We start from the raw sequence: 19,825 nt of genomic DNA on the forward strand, positions 1-19,825 counted from the left end.
AGGAATTTAGTGGGGAAGGATGCTAGATGTGTGAGTCACGTGGTCACATGTATGCAACAACCAGAAGGGAAAGCAACAAAGAAACTTGGACCCAGATGCTGTAGCTGTGGAAGGAAGGAGAGCAGAGAGCAAAGGGATCAAGCGCAGAACTGTCTGTGAGCGCTTGGGGACACACCTCAGCATGCTGGAGCTGATGTTTATTTCTGTCTGAACGTTTATTGCTGAGCAAATAGCTGTGAAACAGGGAGGCAAAGTGTGTTGTCTTTGCCTGTGTCAGTCCAGCTCCACAGCACAGATGCTGTTTGGTGCCACTGGTGAGTCCTTTACTGAACATGGGAGAGCTCCGTGCTGCAGGTCACAGATTACTGCTAGCACTTAGGGTGGCAGTCTGGTTCCTGAATTTGTTGTTCTTGTTGCAATTTTGAAGTCTGTTAAGGTGCAAGAAATGATGCTAAAAATAAAACAGAAAGTTTTCTGTGTGAAATTAAGCTCTCCAAAATTGCAGAACTGCAGTAGCTAATGCAACCACAGATTGCCTTATGTGGTTGCACATATGATAATAATAACTTGCTTAAAAGTCAGCTTGTGCAGGTGATCACGTAGATGGTAAGCTATTAAGATTTTATGGATTATAAAGAGTGGCACAACTTGTATTTTATAATCAACATCTAAATACTTCTAGAAAAAGAGTAAAAATTCACAAGCTCGTAATATAAATGTTGTGTTTTTTCCTTGCTGGAAGAATGGTTTGTTTGGGCTTCTGTTGGATGCCTATTTGCTAGTAAGAGTAGTCATCTAGCAGTACTATTATAGAGATGTGTTTTCTAAAATAAGATCATGAACATGTATTGCTCAAAGTGTAAATAATAAATAAAATACATTTAAGAAGACAGAAATCATATCAAGAGTGCAGAGGGAATTGACAATAAGTATCTGTCTTTAATAATAAAGTAGATTTTTTACCGGGATGCTATTAAATTATTGGTAAAGTGTTTGCAGGAAAGCTCATGGAAAAAACACCTAACTCTGGGACACAATAATTTAAAGACTTGAAAAAAAAAACCCCACAAACTTGCAAATTCAAAACCTAATATTATTAATCTGTTCCACTAATGTATGTCAAATGACCAAGGTTCTCTGCCTAAGTGAGTCTGAAAAATGCCTGGAGTGCAGCTATGGATATAAACCTCAGTGAGAGATGACTGTATTTCCTTCAGGGTCTAAAACTAAGCTCTGAAGTGATAGTTTAGATTTGGTTTGATAGGAGGGTTGTTTGTTCATGTGTTTGAAGGCATTGCAAGCTAAATGGCAGAATCAGTTGAATCAGCTCAGGTAAAATCCAAAGTTACCTTTTGGTTATTTCAGATCAAACTTTTCTATACTACTGTTAGTGTAAGAGAGCATTACAAAGAGTTGTTCTCATTGCTAATGACACTTGAATTTTTTTTAATACACTGTTTAAAACCATGACTAGCACAGAAATACTTCAGACTTGTTCCTGCTGTATCATTCTCACACTTATCCTTCTGTTGGATCTATTCTAGCCTGCATCATTCTCCTAAAACTTTCCCAATATCACCTGTACCCTTCTTTTTTGCAAGGAAAATTGGACTCTGAATTGTATTGCCTGATACTGTTCTTGCAATTCCTGCCTCATCCTTTTCCTGCTGGGAGTGCAGTTACATCAGTCCTTTATCACAGACAACTCCCAGAGAAGTTGGCAGCTTTTTTGCTACCAACTCAGCCTTCTACAGCTGTAACATATTAAGTCAAACTATGTTTATTCTTACATACTCTCTGTGGTGTTACAGTGCCTTTTCTTCCAGATCCTACCCACAGTTTTCCCTCCTTGGCCCAGGGGGCTCATGGCTTCCAGACCACTGTAATTCATGGGTTTATTCTTTGTTAAATGTAGCCAGGGTCTGGCGGCCGGAAAACAGTTAACAAAGTACATAAGTTTGCCCCAAGTGAGATGAAAGATTGCAACCTCTTCTGTGCTGTAGGCACCGTCTGCTCTATTTGTGTGGCTTTTCTGCCTGGTGCTCTATTTCCCTTGACCAGCTCCCATGCCTCTCTGTCTGTACAGTGCCCATTGTCACAACATTGATCAACTACTTGGCAGATTCTTCAGTGTGGTTGACTGTTCTGTCCTTAACCATAGCTAAGTTCTTATTGTGTGGTGTATTCTCTCGTGTCACCATTAGCTGTAGTCCTCATATTCTTATTCTCTCGTGTCACCATTAGCTGTAGTCCTGTGTTGGTTGCACAGACCCGGGGGAGGAGAGTGCTGAATGCCTTGCATTGGGGTCCCTTCTTGGGAGATGACTGGGCAAAATGAAAAACAGCCAGAGTGCACAACTGATTCTGAGGTGCAACTCATGAAAAAGCAGAGTTCCAAATAAATGTAGTATTATGTGGTTTTGCTTTTATATTAGTAGGCTATATTGTTTTCAAATTGATAAATAATTTGAATAATAAAACAGGTTTTGTATTTTCTTCATCAGACTATTGCACATTAAAATTCATGCATGCAGAAGTAATTTGTCATACATCTTTCTCTGTTTGAGAGATTACACATTTCTTTCTATTCATATTCTTCCAGGTGACTTGGATTATTACTGGCTGGATCCTGCCACGTGGCACAGCAGGGAAACATCCCCTATTAGTTCGGTAAGAAATAGGGAAAAAGAGGTTCATAAGTATTAATTAATATGTTTGCTGGTTATTTAAGTTCAGCATAGATACTTTGTTGTAAAAATTATTCTATACAAATTATATGAAAATTTGATTTTATGGAAAATGAAACTTGAAAACAAGTTTTTATTGAAATGTATGCTAGTAAAATTGCCTGAATTTTAAGTAAAATGTAATTATTTTATAGACATGATGCTAGATTTCACTACATAACACAAAAGCAGCTGTTAGCATGATGCTGCTCTGGGAGACATTAGTGACTTTTTCTATTGAATTGGAATGAGAAAGGTTGGATTTTGATTATATACTGAACCCATATGGTAGAGCTGTATAACAAGTATAATGTTCTGAAGTACATGATTTATCAATGCAATTTTCAGAATAATGGAATTTAAAAGTAAATGTTTAATTTTATTACCTACACTATGCTTTAAATGTTTAATCGTATTGAACTTTAATTGTGGTATAATTCTACCCGCAGACTTAGTGCTGAGATTTTTTTACAGTGGGCATAAATATTTGATGAAGCTAGAGTCCAACAGATACAATAATAGAAAACTTGAGTGCCACATGTAACACATCTGAAGGATGTTTGTGTCTACTGTGACATAATGATTAAGAAATATTGTTGGTTTTTAAATGTGCATCTAAATACAGGAAGATGGTTCTTTAATTCTGGTTCTTGAATTCTTTAATTCTGCTTTAATTCAGAATTCTTTAATTCTGCTGCCTTTTTTTTTTTTCTAACAGCATCCAGTAACGTGGCAGCCTTCTAAAGAGGGAGATCGCTTAATTGGGCGTGTTATTCTTAACAAGAGAACAACCATGCCAAAAGAATCAGGTGCATTATTGGGGCTTAAAGTGAGTATTGCATCTTTTATGTGGTAAATGAAAGAATCTTCCACTGACCTTAGACCTAGAGATCTAACCCATTACATCAGAGAACTCTCCAATTATATGGTCATTTGACAAAAATATTTTTATTAAGTTTTGGAAGTTATGCAGAAAAATTATCCTTCTTTGCAATCTTCCACTTCCCCATGGCAAAGGAGCTGAACTATTTTGATTTAAAAAGTGTATGTCTATTCAGCTCCCTGTCTGCAAGACTTATCCTGCACATTGCAATGCCCTAATGGAGTCCTGCCTTTTCTAGCTCTACTGTTTGCAATTCAGTCAAGTAATTAATCTCATAATCCATACATATAAATGTCATCAGATGCAAATGTTTGCAAGGTCAGTGTTTAAAATCCACGTAGGAAAGAGAAATTTTGTAGAATGACACTAAATATTTACACAAAAATTTGAAAAAAAAAAAAGCCCTTTTAAAGCATAGTAGAGATTATAATAAATGTAATTCCACTTAATCCAGTGCCTCAAAATTAAGATATTGGCAACACTGTCCAGTTGATTTAAATCCCTAAATTAGTGATTTGTAGCAGACAAAGGTTTTTTTTCCCTAAATTGCTGGAGTACTTATAAGAAAGAGAAAACTGCTCCTAAAACTGGTGGGGAGTACAGTGTGGCACTTCAAGAATTTCTCTCTCCATGTGTATTTTTAATTATACGGAGCTCAAAAGATGACTGAGGGAATTTAACTTGTGTGTCTTCTACTGAGAAGAACAGAAACAATGCCAAGTGTGGATCATTCCCATCCACTTAGGACTGAGTCTGCTTGGAATGGCAGGGATGCTGAACCTCTCCTTGCATGTCCTTGTCTGATAATACAACCCCTCACATGTGCTGGAGATGTGTGTTGTCGATTCTGCTCGTCATGGTGGGAATTAAATCAGGAAAATGCCTTGTAACTTGGTAATGGTATGTCCTGGGTAAGAGACATTTATCCACCTGGAAGTGAGGTGGTATGGCATGGGAAATACAGAAGATAGGAACAGCTTTACTAAATATCTGGTAGTTTGTAGTACAAGCCTGTTTTTTGCTGACAGGAAGCATTTTTAAATTTTTTTTTGCTATGTGAGGAAAAGGTTGGTCCAAATAGGACATGTAGATTGGAGAGCTTCTCTTCGATTTTTCAAGTTTCATTTTTGTAGGATATGAACTAAGGCCCCCACTGATAAATATAACACATTATCTTCTGACAACCTTGCAGGCAGGTGAGCTTCTCAGTCTTCTTGGATATATGTCTATATTAAAGCTCCTACTAGTTGTGGGGATTGCATCATGGGGAAATAATACCTAATGAACCAGTGTTCCACTGTTCTATTTTATTCCTGACAAAACAATTCTGAGCAGAGAGTGTAAGCTAGAGAATGCTAGCAAGTCAGCAAGACTACTTTTTCTTGCTTTATATTTTATTAAAGATTGAATCTCTTGAGGGCACCTATTTTTCCTGATTTTCCTGATCTCTGTATCATTCAGTCTTCCTCAAAAATTACTCTTTTCAGTTCTGTTAACAAAAGCCAGAAATTGATGTTTTGTCCTGTCATGTGCTTGAGTGAGGATGCCCAGGTTTTAGCAGTAGCAATGTTATTGTGAACTATTAGCCCACATTTCACAGTCGTTTATTTGCTAAGTTGCTGGTTGCTGTACCAATTGCATTTGGGGATTTTCATACATTTGGTTTGATGTGCACTTGCAATTTAAATTTAAGAACATGACAAGACATCTCTTTGCAAGAAGTACATCTTACTGGTTATTTATTAATTTTTTTCTGCAACAAATTGAGATACTTAGGAAATCACATAAGATTGATTAGTCAAACACATAAAAAGGAATACCTTTTTATTAATTCTGTGTCAGCTTTACTTTGTTTCAAGTAGATCTGGCCTTTTTCTATCTTAACTTTGTCTTTAAGCCTCTGTAAAGGCTGAATTGAGAATAGATTTGCATGTGCATATTTTAAGTTTAAATTTAAAAAAATGTGAAAAGTGATCTGTCTGTATATTTATACTTGATATGATGTCTGGTTTGTGCCTTGGAAACTCATAGTTTTATGATTAACCAGGTTGTTGGAGGAAAAATGACAGAATTAGGACGACTCGGTGCCTTCATTACCAAAGTGAAGAAAGGTAGCTTGGCTGATGTGGTGGGGCATCTCAGAGCAGGTAAATCAATCAGTTCCATGCAAAATATTTTGTGTTTTAATTATTACTTTTTGTAATGGTGTTAACGTTTGTCATGTGATATCCTAATATTTTTAAGGACAGGACAATACTGCTAAGTTATTATGGAATATTACAGTTGCCTACATTTCTCATTTATTATTAATGCAAATTGCTTGGCTGTATGAGCAAAATACAACACCCTCCTGATCAGTGCTTGTTGCAGGACTGAGTGTCACTGGTAAATTTTTGCTTGCTAGCTCAGGAGCTGCTTGTGACAGCATGCAATGCAAACATTTAAAAAACCTGTTTAATTGCAAAAAACCAAACTCACTACATTTACCTTACTTGCTTTATACTGTCACTTGAAATACAATGCCCTGCACACACAATGGACTTTATTAGTGCTTCTTTCAATGTGAATAGTTACAAATAAAAATGGAAAACAGCCCAAGAAAATTGTCTTAAATATTTCATTTATATAAGATGTATGGGCAAATATACAAATACACAAATAAGTGATTGTGCTGTTGGCACTTTTCAAGCTTCTGAATGAAGCGAGAACTATGCACAGCAATTGGTTTTCAAAATCACTTCTTAATGGTTTGTATTTTTAACATGGCTCTAAGCAACTACTTTCCAAGTGTTTTCTTAGCAAACTAAATTCTATCCAGAAGGTACAATGACAGCTTGTATGAATTTAGGATAATTGCATGAAGCAAATAGCAATAAAGAAGTAGAAAATATGATGAACCTCTAAAAATATCCTACTTTGTTTTGTTATTTGTTGTTTGGCTTTTTTACCAAGGCAATACACATGGGGTTGATAACAGCAATTATAGTTGTCTGTAGATTTTAACTGTAGATTATAATTACATATAATATTCTGTCCCCTGGTCTTGAACTATATGACTAGAAATATTAAATTTCTAGTCTCTTGTCTACTTTGTTTTTAAAGTCAAAGCTGTTTTTAATTTCTAAAAATACTTACAGAGCCAAAATAATTTCACAAAAAAAATGCAATTTTGTGTATGTTTTCAATGAATTAAAGTATATTCATCCTATTATATGGGACTAAAACACAAGAAAAGGCATGGATGAGTCCTTGCTGTTAGGAAAACACACTTTTTCATCTTTATGAAAAGTCTCCAAAATTTGGCTAACTGATAAATCTTTGAGTGATTGTACAAACCTCAATACATTTCAGAAAAGGCAAATATGAAGTCTTGCATCAGCAACAGAATAACCCAGTGCAACAATAGGCACTAGGAGCCTGTCAGCTAGAAAGCAGCTTGGCAGAAAAGTGTCTGAAGGTGCTGGAGGACAGTAAGTTGTACATGAGTCAGCAAAGTGCCCTTGCAGTGAGCACCAGTCATGGGCAGGGCTGAATTAGCAGGATTGTCACCAGCAGGTTGAGGGAGTTGGCTGTTCCTTGCTGTTCAGTGCTTATGAGGCTGTTTCTGGACTACAGTGTCCGGTTGAGGTTCCTGTAATACTGAGGTACTGACAAACTAGACTAGGTTAAGCCAGTGGACAGAAAGTTGATGAGGAATCTAGAGCATGTGGTGTACAAGAAGCTGAGAGAACTGAAAACTTTCTATCTGCTGAACATGCATCAGTAAGTGGGGGTAGAATGCAAGATGCATTACTATCCCTTTTGAGAGGAATCTTAGATATCCTGGGATATATGTGTCACTAGCAGCAGTGGCTCTATAAGGGTGCAGGTGTCCTGTAGGTTCTGCCAGCCAGCTTGGTGCAGGTATCTTGGTTATCCTAAATATCTTCAGCATAAGATGTCCAACAGCTCCTTGACTGACTAACTTGCAACTCTGTGCTACTGCAGTGAGACTTCAGACTGGGGAATTCATCTCACCTCAGTTTGTAGCAGTGTATCACTGGATCATACAATTACTGAGGTGGGTAGGGACCTCAAGAGATCTAGTCCAACCCCACTGCTTAAGCAGGGTAGGCTACAGCAGGCTGTACAGGACCATGTCCCATTGGGTTTTGTATGTGTCCAAGTTCTGAGTATCAGAATGGTCTTTTCCTGTTTCCATGCCTGTAACCGAGAGCAGAAATCACATTGTAAGCCTTATAGACAGCATCTTAGGTGAAAGAGACAATGCAAAAGGGCTTTGGTGGTCAAAAAGATCAAGAACTGGGCAAGTTGAGCAAAAGGTGGATGGTGGTCGTCTGGTTAGAACAAGCAGAAGTGCCATGTCATTGAAATCTCTATTTGGATCTAGTTTTCAGTAACACCAATAGGAGCCAGTTCTGTTTAATTTAACATTCTGATTATGATGATCTTACATTTAATCATCTTGGCAAATCTTTTTAATTGTTCCATCTCCTCGTAACTTGCTAAGTGCTGCTTAAGTCCTTTAAAATAGTGATACAGAGACATTACGTGTTCCATTTCAGGATTCTCAACCATTTGACTTGTAAATTCATTAGATTAATTGTTGTGTAAATTAGGTTTAAATAATGATTTTTAGTGTTACAAATTTAGCATATGTCCCTGCCTGTTAACTGCTATTAAGTTACAACTATTATTAAGCCAGCCACATCTTGTTCCTTTTAATGCCTGGGATGCTTTTTAAAGTTAATTCTGTTGTCTCTAAAGAAATCAGATCTTACTTTAGGGAAAAAACAACATGTTAGTTTATAACAGTTGTTATATTTAATTTACAATCAGAATAACAGACAAAATGGAATGTGTTTTCACTGAGTTGTATAAATTTTAAATGAAGTTCCTAGGCAATATCTAATTCCTCTTTCTCCTTGGCATCAGAATCTGTAATAAATATATAAAATATTTAAAACAGTTCCAGCTACACAAAAAAAAATAAATAAAGAAAATTAAACTCCTGTCAGCAAGTATTTATGAAGCCTGTCATTAGCAAACCTTTATGTTTTAAAGAATGCCAAAATGCTTTGAAAGCCAATGGAGTCCTTTCTTAAAATACTAAAGTATAGGCTGTTTGGGAAAAAGGACTGACAATCACTGAACATGAAGAGAAAATGAAGCCATGTGTTTTGGTAGATCTGAGTTCAGTTGGGATAGTTTTACTTGGCTTATTAATAAACACAAGCTTGATCATTTAGCTTAGATCTCATCAGAAGGCAGCAAAGCCAGCAGCTGAATGTTCATTCCTGGCTTAATCTGATTAACAAGAAATCATTGTCAAGAAAGAAAGATAAAATAATGGTCAATAAAAGTTATTTGTGACTTCAGGCAGTGCTTGTGAAGTTCTGACTGCTGTGTATGATGGGATATGAGAGGGTAAACTTACCTTCTGGTTCCTGCAGCTTAATTGTATATACTGGTTGTTATTTAGAAATTATACTTCAAGATTTCTACCTTTTTATAATATTGCAGAAGTACAATACAAAGTACATACTATTTAAATTCCAGAAATGACAAGCTGAAAAAAATAAATTATCTAAATAACTTTCACATAATGTTTTCCTTTCTGACCCCACTAAGATCCTCAGGAGATAGTGACTCACTCCTTGCTTTTGTATTCAGTTTATTTGACACAGACAGTGAAGACTGCCCTTTTTATAGAGAAATTGAAATGCACAGTATGTAAATTGTAGTAAAATATAATTATTTTTAAAGGCTTAGCAGTAGTTCTTTTTCATTTTTTAAGATTAGCCTATTTTCAAACTTTAATGATGATAGTAAAAAATCTTTTAAAAGTCTCTTATTTTGTAGCAAAATAACAGGTGCTGTATTATTTTGGGAATATTTAATGTTTGTGCAAGTGGTTTCTTTAATATGTTTTATGTGTACATATTGTAGCTCTCTTCTGAGAAAGGAGTCTTGGTAGTGTCTCAAAAGCCTTTTTTGCGTTTCAGCATAGCTTTTTAATTGATTTGTGGCAATGCTTTTTGGTTGTATAGATTTTATGAATGTCTTGTACATCTTTTTAAAAGAATATGAAAATGAGATAAACTTCTCTTTAAATTCAAGGGGATGAAGTTCTAGAGTGGAATGGTAAACCTTTGCCTGGAGCTACAAATGAAGAAGTTTACAACATTATTTTAGAATCAAAATCAGAACCTCAAGTTGAAATTATTGTTTCAAGGCCTATTGGGTAAGTCTAAAGACTTTTTTAAAGCACAGTTATTACTTCTATTAATGGTACTTTTAAAGGGACTGTTAGTGAGTTCATTATGATTCACTTTCTATGTTTTACGTTCTCTGTATTTCCATTTCTTCACTGCCATTTACAATCTTTATTTCTTTGCAGTGATAATATATAAGTTTAAATGTTTTCTGTGTGTTTAAATGAATGGCAAGATTCTTGCCAAGTGGCGAAGGAAAATTGGTGGATTAAGTGGGCCTGTGAATGAGAAAAATCTGTTTTTCAGGCTTTTGACTTCCTTAAATTGGAACAATTTATGCAAGTATTCATAAGTAGAAGGAAATACTGGCAAACATGGAGCATTGCAGGATTTTAGTCAGTCAATGCTAGAAGGATTTTAAGCAGGCCTTCTTTAAAGAGCTAAAAAAAGGAAAACCAAAACTCTTAATTAAAGGCTGTGTTTAGCCTTAAATGATGTTGTTGTCAAAATTAAAAAATTGAAACAAAAATATCTTCATAAATACGAAGGTAATTTGTTTCATAAAAAATAAGCATTAGCGTCTTACTTTTTATTTATCATAAATCCAGGTTTATGGGTTTGTGGTAACGATTCTTGTATTGTTGATTTCCCAAATAAACCTTAGAAAGCTAATAAAATCTATTTGAACTGATAAGATTAGTGCATTTGGCCCTGCATTTATCACAATGTAGTGGTATTGTTGTTGGGGTGGTATTCTACACTCCTTCCCTGAACACACAACTCTATTGGTACCATTTTGAGCTAAGTTCACAGGATTGAATATGAATCATAAATTCATATTTATATTGTGGAACAAAGTTACATGGTTAAAAATAAAAAGTGACTCTTTGACAGCTGTAAAAAAAAAATAATTAATTAAAAGGCTTTAAATTTCTCTGTAGTTTTTCACCTTCCCAGAGTTTATATGCTCTCACTGTAAGACTCTAAATACTACTATCCTATAGATGGATGGTAAACTGTTTCCTCCTTATTAATGCATGCTTATTTCATTTTAAATTTCATCCTATTAATAATTTTTATCTGTCTAAAATAAGTTTTCAGTTTCAGAAACAAAAAACAATTTTCTTTCTGACTAAAACATACTGCTTTTACATTTATTTCATATCAGCTTTTTATGTTTGATTTTTTCTGTACTGTGCAAGTGTAGCTGCATTTTGGAAATCAATTCCACCTTGCTAATAGCAAGCACTGTTAAAACCACTTAAATAAAATTAACATTTGTTGCTAATTCCAGCTACAAGTTTGACCTTCTAATGAAAAATGAAAGATTAATGCAATAATAGTAGTTGTTCATAGCTAAAAGTACCATCCAGATGGAGACTGGGGTGGAGGAGAAGCTTTATTTTAATTTCTTTAGTTGGATAAATTAGGAGACGTTCCTGATACAAAATTGCAAATTCAATCCTGTGTCTTTTTTAGTTAAAAATAAAATTGAAGTGTATTTTTTTATATTTAAATTGGCAGAAAAGAAATATGTCCATACTAGACCTCACTTTAACTGTGTGTCTGAACTGAGGAAAAACTGGAAATTCCTTTGTACAACTGAAGGAAAATGAAAGTGCTAGATTAGTATTTTAAATAATGAGCTTTAGATATATTTACTGCTATTTGCAAATGTCATGTATACTTCAGCTTTTAAGAGAACTTCATTATTAAACCATTGGAATTATTTTAATTTATGAATTTGATTAGTCTAATAGCTTAAAAAATTAAGTACAAGGTGATCACATTCCAGTGACATGTTCTTGAAAAAACTGAGAAAAATACCATAACTGTTCAGTTGAGATATAGGATATGAAATGCATTCAAAATCAAAGAGTTAGCAAAAAATAACACAGTGTAAAGGATTTTATTTTTCTTCTTTAATTATTTTTTAAAAATAATTATAATTATGTCCATCATGTTACATAATGGAAGATGGTTTGCTTACATGAAGAGAGTACTCCTCTCCCTCCCCCCCAGCTTCTCTTTGTCATGTTATGTTAATTATTATTGTTTCAAATTTGTGTCAGGGATTTTTATTTAATCCAACAAATGGTATATCAAAGTTTTGTGTCTACTTTAGGTGCTGACTCTGCACAATCAAAGCTGCTTGATATGGCATGAAATTATAATCCATTACACCTAAAATTCCTGTGAGGAAATAGGTTCCCGAAAGACTTTAAGAATTCTTCATCTGCATAATTTAAGGATTTCCATCTCTTAGTATTAATAATGCAAGTAATGTACCAGCGCTTTTAATGGTCTCTATTTTAAAAGTCCTAGCATATTAGGTCTAAAAAGCCCAAATACAACACATCTTGGCCTTAGGGAATAATGGGAGGACTGTAAATCCACAAATTAGAAGAATGCCAGTTACAAAATTAATGTCTAAACAATGTGCTCAGTCTCGTAAATTTGGATTCCTGTGACTACCAGCAAATGTAATTTGGAATAATGGATAATTGTAGGATGTTCATTAGAGAAAAATGTGAAATGTGTAACACTATTAGCAGCTGAAAACATAACAATAAACAGTATAACCATAATAGTACCTTAATATCTCTTATAGAAACTAATTGATGCTAATGATTGCAACACAAGGTAGGTAAGAAACCTATAAAAAGTAGAATTAATGGGTTGGCTATCTAAATATGAGGGGAAGAATTACCTATGAATATGCATACAGCACGGGAGGTGGTTAAGATAGGGCAGCATGGAAAGTCCTCTGGCAGTATGATCAGGGAGAAGAAGTCCGGCATCGCAACTAACTCATGGCCTTTTGTGTTCTCGGGTGAGCTCTGGGGGATAGTGCAGGTAAAACAGACATCTCTTCTTTTGTCTCTGGTTGTTGTTTTTTTTTGTCAGATGCTAGCTTTCATTGCTTGGATTTCCACAGATAATACTGCCAAAATTATTTCTCTGGTATGATTCAGCTCATCTGTGCAGGGACTGGAGCTGTGCTCTAGGTCCTGGCGAGGAGCTTGAACTCCCATTCAGAATGAGATAGTACTGAATTCCAGAGAGTCACACAACTAATGCAATTACTGCAAACTACAGATTGTTCTACAGGTTCTGATGATTTACAAGGAGGAACTGTTTTGGAAATAGAAGAGTGAGCCCTTGGGACAGGAATTCAGAAACTATGAAATCTCTATGGGGTATAGAGGATGATGCTTCTGTCCCTAGAGCAACCTAAAGAAGTGTGGGTTACAACAGCATTTACATTTGGTTTGTCTTCAATGATCAAGCTCTTGACTGTAGCCCTCAGTGAAATTACAGCTGTGTCTGTGCTTTACAAAACAGTGATCCTTATGAATCATGTATCTTTGCAGAGTAGTCTCAAACTAAGGTATAGCTTGGTGTAATTTATGTATTCTTTGAGGTTTGGAAGCACCAGACATATGACAGTCAGAAGACAAAGCTTGATGTCAGCAGCTCTTTACTGGAATGTGTCTGACATTTCTTTTCTGACGTTCATATTGCTCTGAAAGAAAGTTTTTGTTCTTATGTTTTTACCATTTGCTTTGACTAGTCTAGTTTTGAATATTGTAAGTCATGAGGTTTCTACTGTTTCTTCTGAGGAGGTTTTTTTTTGTAAATTTTGTTGTTTGGTTTTTTTTGTAATATTTTCTGCAAGAGCAGACTAGACAAAACTCATTTTCTTACCTAGCAAGTTTTAGATAATTGTTTCTTTAGCTTATAGTTTCTTCTTGGACTTCTTATTCTTCCATTAAAATGACAATGTTTAAAAAGCTCATGCATTTGATAAAGTCACTAGATACATAATACCAGTTATTTTCTGGTGGACATGTAGGATTTAAGAAATTATTATGTATTGTGGATTATTGAATTTGTAAGAAGTTTAAATATGGACAGCAGCAATTATTTCATGTCCATTTTGAAATCAATAGCAGAAAGCAGAACTGTTGCAGAGTTTGTTAGGATACTCTGCCATGAGTTAGGTTTCAGCACTGTATTGCATACTTAATTTATTGGTTTCTTAGCTTTTTGTGTCTTGCAGTTGTGTGTGGAGCTGTATTTAAACAAAATAAATGTATCAGGGAAGAGAAGATTTCCTAACAATAATTATATATATACACACATGCACATATATTCCTACACTTACTGTATGTATATATATATAGGCTGTCCATTGTATTATGAAGCTTTAGAGATTTCCTGACAGTGAATGAACTCTAATATGGTGAGGATTAATATGGTGGGTGGGAAAGCTGCCAAGTAATATTTCTAATGCAAATAATGCATTTTGCTGGGAGATGGAATTTATACTCTAGCTTCCAGTACTGCTCTCAGTTTTTCGTAAGAATTACAAGGGTTTGGAAAAATATGTTGAAAAATCATACTTTCAGTTCTTTCCTGTCCAATAAGTAAAGTATTAAGAAATATCTGATTATTTTTGTCATTTATCTTTATCTGGCGAGGATTTTAGTATCACCAGCTGTAAGTGAGGAAATGGCTATCAACTTGACCATTTTTTCAGCCACCCGGGAGTAATGAAACTTAACAGAGTAGGTTGCACTTTACATATTGAAGCACTCCTTGCACATCATTTAGATATCCTAAACGTGATATTTTCCCAAGCAATGTGGTACTGCATAAAAGTGTTCTTATTCTAGCACAGTAAAGCATTGCAAATTTAATGTTGTGTTGAACAGAAAAATCACTTTGAATATGCCAAGTAAATATTTCACACTAATGAGATTTGCCCTGGAAATGGAAGGGAGAACAAGTTAAGAGGAAGAAGTCCGCACAGCAACCCTGCTGTGCAACACATCATTCATCTGTTTGTATTTTTGTGAAGTAGCACTATGCCATGTCCAGTATAAGTCTTACATTTCCATGAGTTTGGAGAAACCACATTACTCTTGAATGAAGTAGTCAAAGCCAAGAGAAGCATGTTCTTGTGGAGTGGCATGTGATGTAAAATTATGTGAGATGTTAATAGGGAGCCAAAACAGGCTTTTTTAAAAGAGATGCACCAGAAGTTTAAATTGCAGGACATGAAAACCAAATTTAAGACTAATTCATTAGGCACTGTTGCATTCCTTTTAAGTGTCTCTTTCCAATAAGTGACTTTTATACACCTGAGGCTCTTACTTTTACTGACTTCCAAGTCAGTAAGATAGTGTTTCACTGAACAGAGAAGAGCCTGAATACCTTAAAAGTGCTCAGCTTTAGACTTAAAATCTTTTAAATGTTCTTCAGAAATGTTATTATAGCTCCAATTCTGGATTATTTATAAAGATGAAAATATTTTCAAGTAACTCACTCAAGAGCTTTGTTTCTATTTTCCTACTCTGCTGCTTTGCTAATGTTTGTACAACAACAGTCTTTCTTGCTCTTGCAATGATGGAAGAATAAATTTGTCTATCACAAAATGTTCATACATACGTGTGGACTTAACCAGTTTGATGTTGCTTATACATGTATATGCCACGGGCATGTGTATGTCAAAAATTATCCCCACCCAGTAGTAATGTAATTTCATTTTATTTTTTTAGCATTTGAAGATATGCATTATTTTTTGTTTCTTTAACATTGCTAATGTTATTTGCTTTTTCTTTTTATTATTGTAAGACATTTTCATCAGTTTCATTCCGTGAACTCCTTGAGACGTTTATATAAATACTACTAGTGAGTTAATCTATGTCTTATTTTTTGGATTTTTTTCCCCTCAAACAAATAGTTGAACCACTGTAGCTATATTACCTTTTAGCACCTTTCTCTTCCTAAAAGCCCTCTGACTTGTTCTGGTTGTAAAATTATCATGAAATTCATCCCCTTTCTTTCCTTGTAACCCATTAGAATGGAAACAGATTTGTATTTCTAACAAAGTGTTCCAGAAACATATTTGTTACAGCAGAAGGTCATCTCTGTTGTTCCTAATTGCTATTTGTATATTCATGTTTTAGTGATATTCCACGGATTCCCGAGACTTCTCACCCCCCATTAGAATCTAGTGAGTACACACCTTGTTCCTTTCGCTAAGCATGGTCCTGTACCCAACACAATTGTTTGGGCTATGAATTTTCTGAAAGATGAGCACTGGCAGACTGCATGGGCTCCAAAGTTTTTGTGTGACAAAATTCAGTGCATTTTGGTCATGCGTGTTGAATGTGAAACAATATAGATTTGATTAAAAGCTATAGAGATTTCAAATGTTAGCAGGATTTTATTATCTTCTGTATCTTGTGTTGTTAATACCATACTGGTATACATGCTGTGGCCCAAAATGGTAATTTACTTGACCTAATAGAAGAGAGAAAATATATGAAAGGGATTCCCAAAAGTGCAAACAGTGTCAGGGTTTTGCCTCCTGCACCACCCAATGCAAATTCAATGTTCTTGTCTCTATTTTACCTAACAAGGAAATGTTGGTTAGGTGAACTGTTTTCATACTATGCTTTTTAACTATCCCATTTGAATGGAGTCTGCCGGAGTGTGTGAAGGCCGTGACTTCCAGTTGTTTCTCATCTGAGCCTTGTCTGAGATGCAAACAGAAACCTTCCCTGGGACAGGGTCCTGTGGGGACACCAAGTGCTGTTACAGCTTTCACGAGCTCATATAATTTGTGAGGTCTCTGCTTCACTGGTGGAGAACTGCTCTCTCTACCAAACACATGCCCTGCATACATATGTTCTTGTGTGCAAGTTCCACGGGAGTTAAAATTTCATAAGCTACAAGGTGTATAAACCGTGCAACAGATGTGGGTTTATTCAACTAAAATTTGAGATCATAGAATCATAGGGTAGTTTGGGTCAGAAAGGAGATTTGTAATTCTGTCAGAGGACAATATTTTATTTAAAAAACGTCCTGCGCTTTGTCACTATAATATGAGGAGCACATTTTTGTATGTTGTTTCAAAAAAACTCCAAAATGGCAAGCTTGATTCTGGGTAAGGGTATCTAGACATCTGCAGCGGTTTAAATCTTTCTGTATATTGATCCAGTTATAGTGTGTATAAATACAAGCTTTATACAATTAAAAGAAAAAGCAATTCCTAAGTTATCCAAATTAACTTAAAATTTTTGAAAAGTTCATGTATTTCTCAACTATTTTTAGGTTCAAGTTCTTTTGAATCTCAGAAGATGGAAAGGCCTTCTATTTCTGTTATATCTCCAACCAGCCCTGGAGCCCTACGAGATGCACCACAAGTCCTACCAGGGCAGCTTTCTGTGAGCATATTTTGTTTTTCTTGAATTGTTAATGAAAGCCTATGAAATGCTAGTCCATCAGCCCTCCACATTTCCAATGTCTGTTGGGAGGTCAAGAGAAATACTTGCTGTTGGTGAAGACTAACATCTTCCAGATGTTTTTTAGGACTGCCTGTACACATTCACAAACCTAGAATCATAGAATCATCAAGGTTGGAAAAAAACTTCAAGACCATCAAGTCCAACTGTCCACCCTACAACCCTGAACCACTAAATCATGTCCTGAAATACCACATTTTTTTAATACTTCCAGGAATGGTACCTCCACCACCTCACTGGGCAGTAATCACAGCAGAAATAAAAAAATGTTCTCTTTCTACACCAGTGCAGGAATTTACCCTGAGAGGAGCCCATATAAGTGCCTTGTAACTTGTAATCCTTTGCCCTATGCATAGAAAATAGATACTGTTCTGTACATGCCCAGTAATCCTCAGATAACAAGCACAGTACCGATTTTTTTCTTTATGGGAGCATGTAAAGAGCTGTGCATATGTGCATTTAGATTTAGATACACATTACATCCTGGAACTGTGTGTAATACTAATTGAAGCTGTGCTTATTAAATATACTGTGAGTAATAAGACTTTGTTTTGTACATTCTTTTTTAATTATTGATGATTTTAATTTCTAAGTATAGAGCAGGCTCAAAAATGTTCCTATGATTCTTCTAAGAAATTATTTAACTGTATTTCATACTTTTCATGCGAAAATTTGCAAGGTGAAGAATCAGAACAAATAGATTTCAGCTGTGTCTTGAGTTTAACTGCAGTCAGGGCTTCCTGTTTGAGTATAGCTCTTAAGGTGCAGAGTGAAGACATGCTGGTTTAAATGCACTCACAGACACAAGACTATGCAGTGAGTACAATAAACTTTGTAAGTAGAATCAGGCACCAACATTTTATTCAGCAGTGGTAAATATGAAAGTCTTTGGAATATACCATCATATTTTCCATAAAGCTTAATTAAATAGTAGAACTTGAAATGAAATGTATCAGATTATCTCATGGAAAAATAAGTGGTTACTTCTACATTATGATTAATGTAATACAGTCTGAAAATTCTGGGGTTTCTCCATTTTCAATAATGTTTTCTGGTAACTTGAATCCTGTAGGTTAAACTGTGGTATGACAAAGTGGGACATCAGTTAATAGTAAATGTTCTCCAAGCAACAGATTTGCCATCAAGAGTAGATGGACGCCCCAGGAATCCCTATGTAAAAATGTACTTTCTTCCAGACAGAAGGTAGTAGTTTCTGTATTTAGAAAATTGTGTAGAAATTTACCATGTATTGCATCAACTTTGAAATGAGTGTTTATGATGTAAATTATTCCTTTTAGTAATTTTTTATAGCTACTGTAATTACAATAAATATGCGCTCAGATTGTGCACGCCAGTATCAAATTAACTGTGTGGACTTTTGGATGAATGTGATCCACTCCACAGCAACTAATTTTCTCTTTTAGGCCTTAGCAGATCAGAAAGAATGAAAACAGTGAGGGCTGATGAGCAGATGGAATTTTGTGATTTATTTCCACAAACTGTTTATAACAAATATTTGTGTTTCAGTGACAAGAGTAAAAGGAGGACCAAAACAGTAAAGAAAAGTCTAGAACCAAAATGGAACCAAACATTTATCTACTCCCATGTACATCGTAGAGATTTTAGAGAACGAATGCTTGAAATAACTGTATGGGATCAACCAAGAGTACAAGAAGAAGAGAGTGAATTTCTTGGAGAGGTGATACATACAATCACATTTCTCCTCAGTTCTTTTTTTGCTGTTGTTGTTTTGAATACATACACACATATATTTTATGTATGTGTTTGTGTGTGTGCGCGCCTTGAAAGTAAAATTAAAACCTGCTGTTTTTTCTACTAGATTCTTATAGAGCTGGAGACAGCACTTTTAGATGATGAACCACATTGGTATAAGCTACAGACACATGATGAATCCTCACTACCTCTGCCTCAGCCATCACCTTTTATGCCAAGAAGACATGTTCATGGTGGAGAAAGCACTAGCAAAAAATTACAAAGTAAGTCCAAATTCCACTCATGTCTTTTAAATTTGAAATCAGAAATGCTATGCATGGTGTAATGGTTTTTAACTTTCACCTACAAGATTCAAGTATTATTTAATAGTCTTGAAACACAGTGAAAATGTATTGCAGACAAGATATGCAAATTATAACATTAGGACATTGCAACCTTTCACCTGTAACACTTAACTGTTAAGTGTGTGAAACCTATTGGAATATGTTCAGTTTTCAAACATATGTTTGCATACTTTTCTTTTAAAATAGAAATCTTAATTCATTATTACTGGAAACTTTAAAAAATAATTAAAAGATTTTATTTAAATGAAAGTCCTTAAAGACTTAAGAGGCTTAAAACCACTTTTCATCATAAAATTAGTCTCAACCTCCAATATGCTCATTATACAATCAGGTGAGATTGTACTTTTGCAACAAAGAGAAACTGAATGCCTGTATTTGGGATGTACAGTTATTTTGATGAGTCTGATTTCAGGTTTGTATGAGGTATATTTAAAAAACAAATGCATTGAAATATTGAATATTGTATCTTCTCTGTTCATTTAAATTAATTTAAGATTTATTTAGAAATATGAACATACTTTTCCAAGCTATTTTTCTGTTTTTTCTTAAACATGGAGGTCATTAATTCCAGCCAATGCATAGGAAAATGGTGCAGAATCAGGAATGA

The 19,825-nt window shown here is 35.0% G+C and overlaps 1 protein-coding gene across 1 annotated transcript in view; it reads left to right on the forward strand.

Annotated features, from left to right (window-relative positions):
* The first annotated feature begins 2,443 nt into the window (after positions 1-2,443).
* RIMS1 (regulating synaptic membrane exocytosis 1) overlaps positions 2,444-19,825 on the forward strand; it is a 131,832-nt gene continuing 114,450 nt past the window's right edge. The window contains exons 1-10 of the mRNA XM_010003348.1: positions 2,444-2,483; positions 2,603-2,670; positions 3,445-3,555; positions 5,657-5,756; positions 9,730-9,853; positions 15,800-15,846; positions 16,950-17,062; positions 18,213-18,343; positions 18,668-18,839; positions 18,981-19,137. Of these exons, the coding sequence (XP_010001650.1) occupies positions 3,520-3,555; positions 5,657-5,756; positions 9,730-9,853; positions 15,800-15,846; positions 16,950-17,062; positions 18,213-18,343; positions 18,668-18,839; positions 18,981-19,137 (880 nt within the window). The 5' untranslated portion in view covers positions 2,444-2,483; positions 2,603-2,670; positions 3,445-3,519. The remainder of the gene's footprint in view (positions 2,484-2,602; positions 2,671-3,444; positions 3,556-5,656; positions 5,757-9,729; positions 9,854-15,799; positions 15,847-16,949; positions 17,063-18,212; positions 18,344-18,667; positions 18,840-18,980; positions 19,138-19,825) is intronic.

The sequence above is a fragment of the Chaetura pelagica genome, unplaced genomic scaffold, assembly GCF_000747805.2.
Source record: "Chaetura pelagica isolate M959 unplaced genomic scaffold, ChaPel_1.0 scaffold150, whole genome shotgun sequence".
Classification (NCBI taxonomy): Eukaryota; Metazoa; Chordata; class Aves; order Apodiformes; family Apodidae; genus Chaetura; species Chaetura pelagica.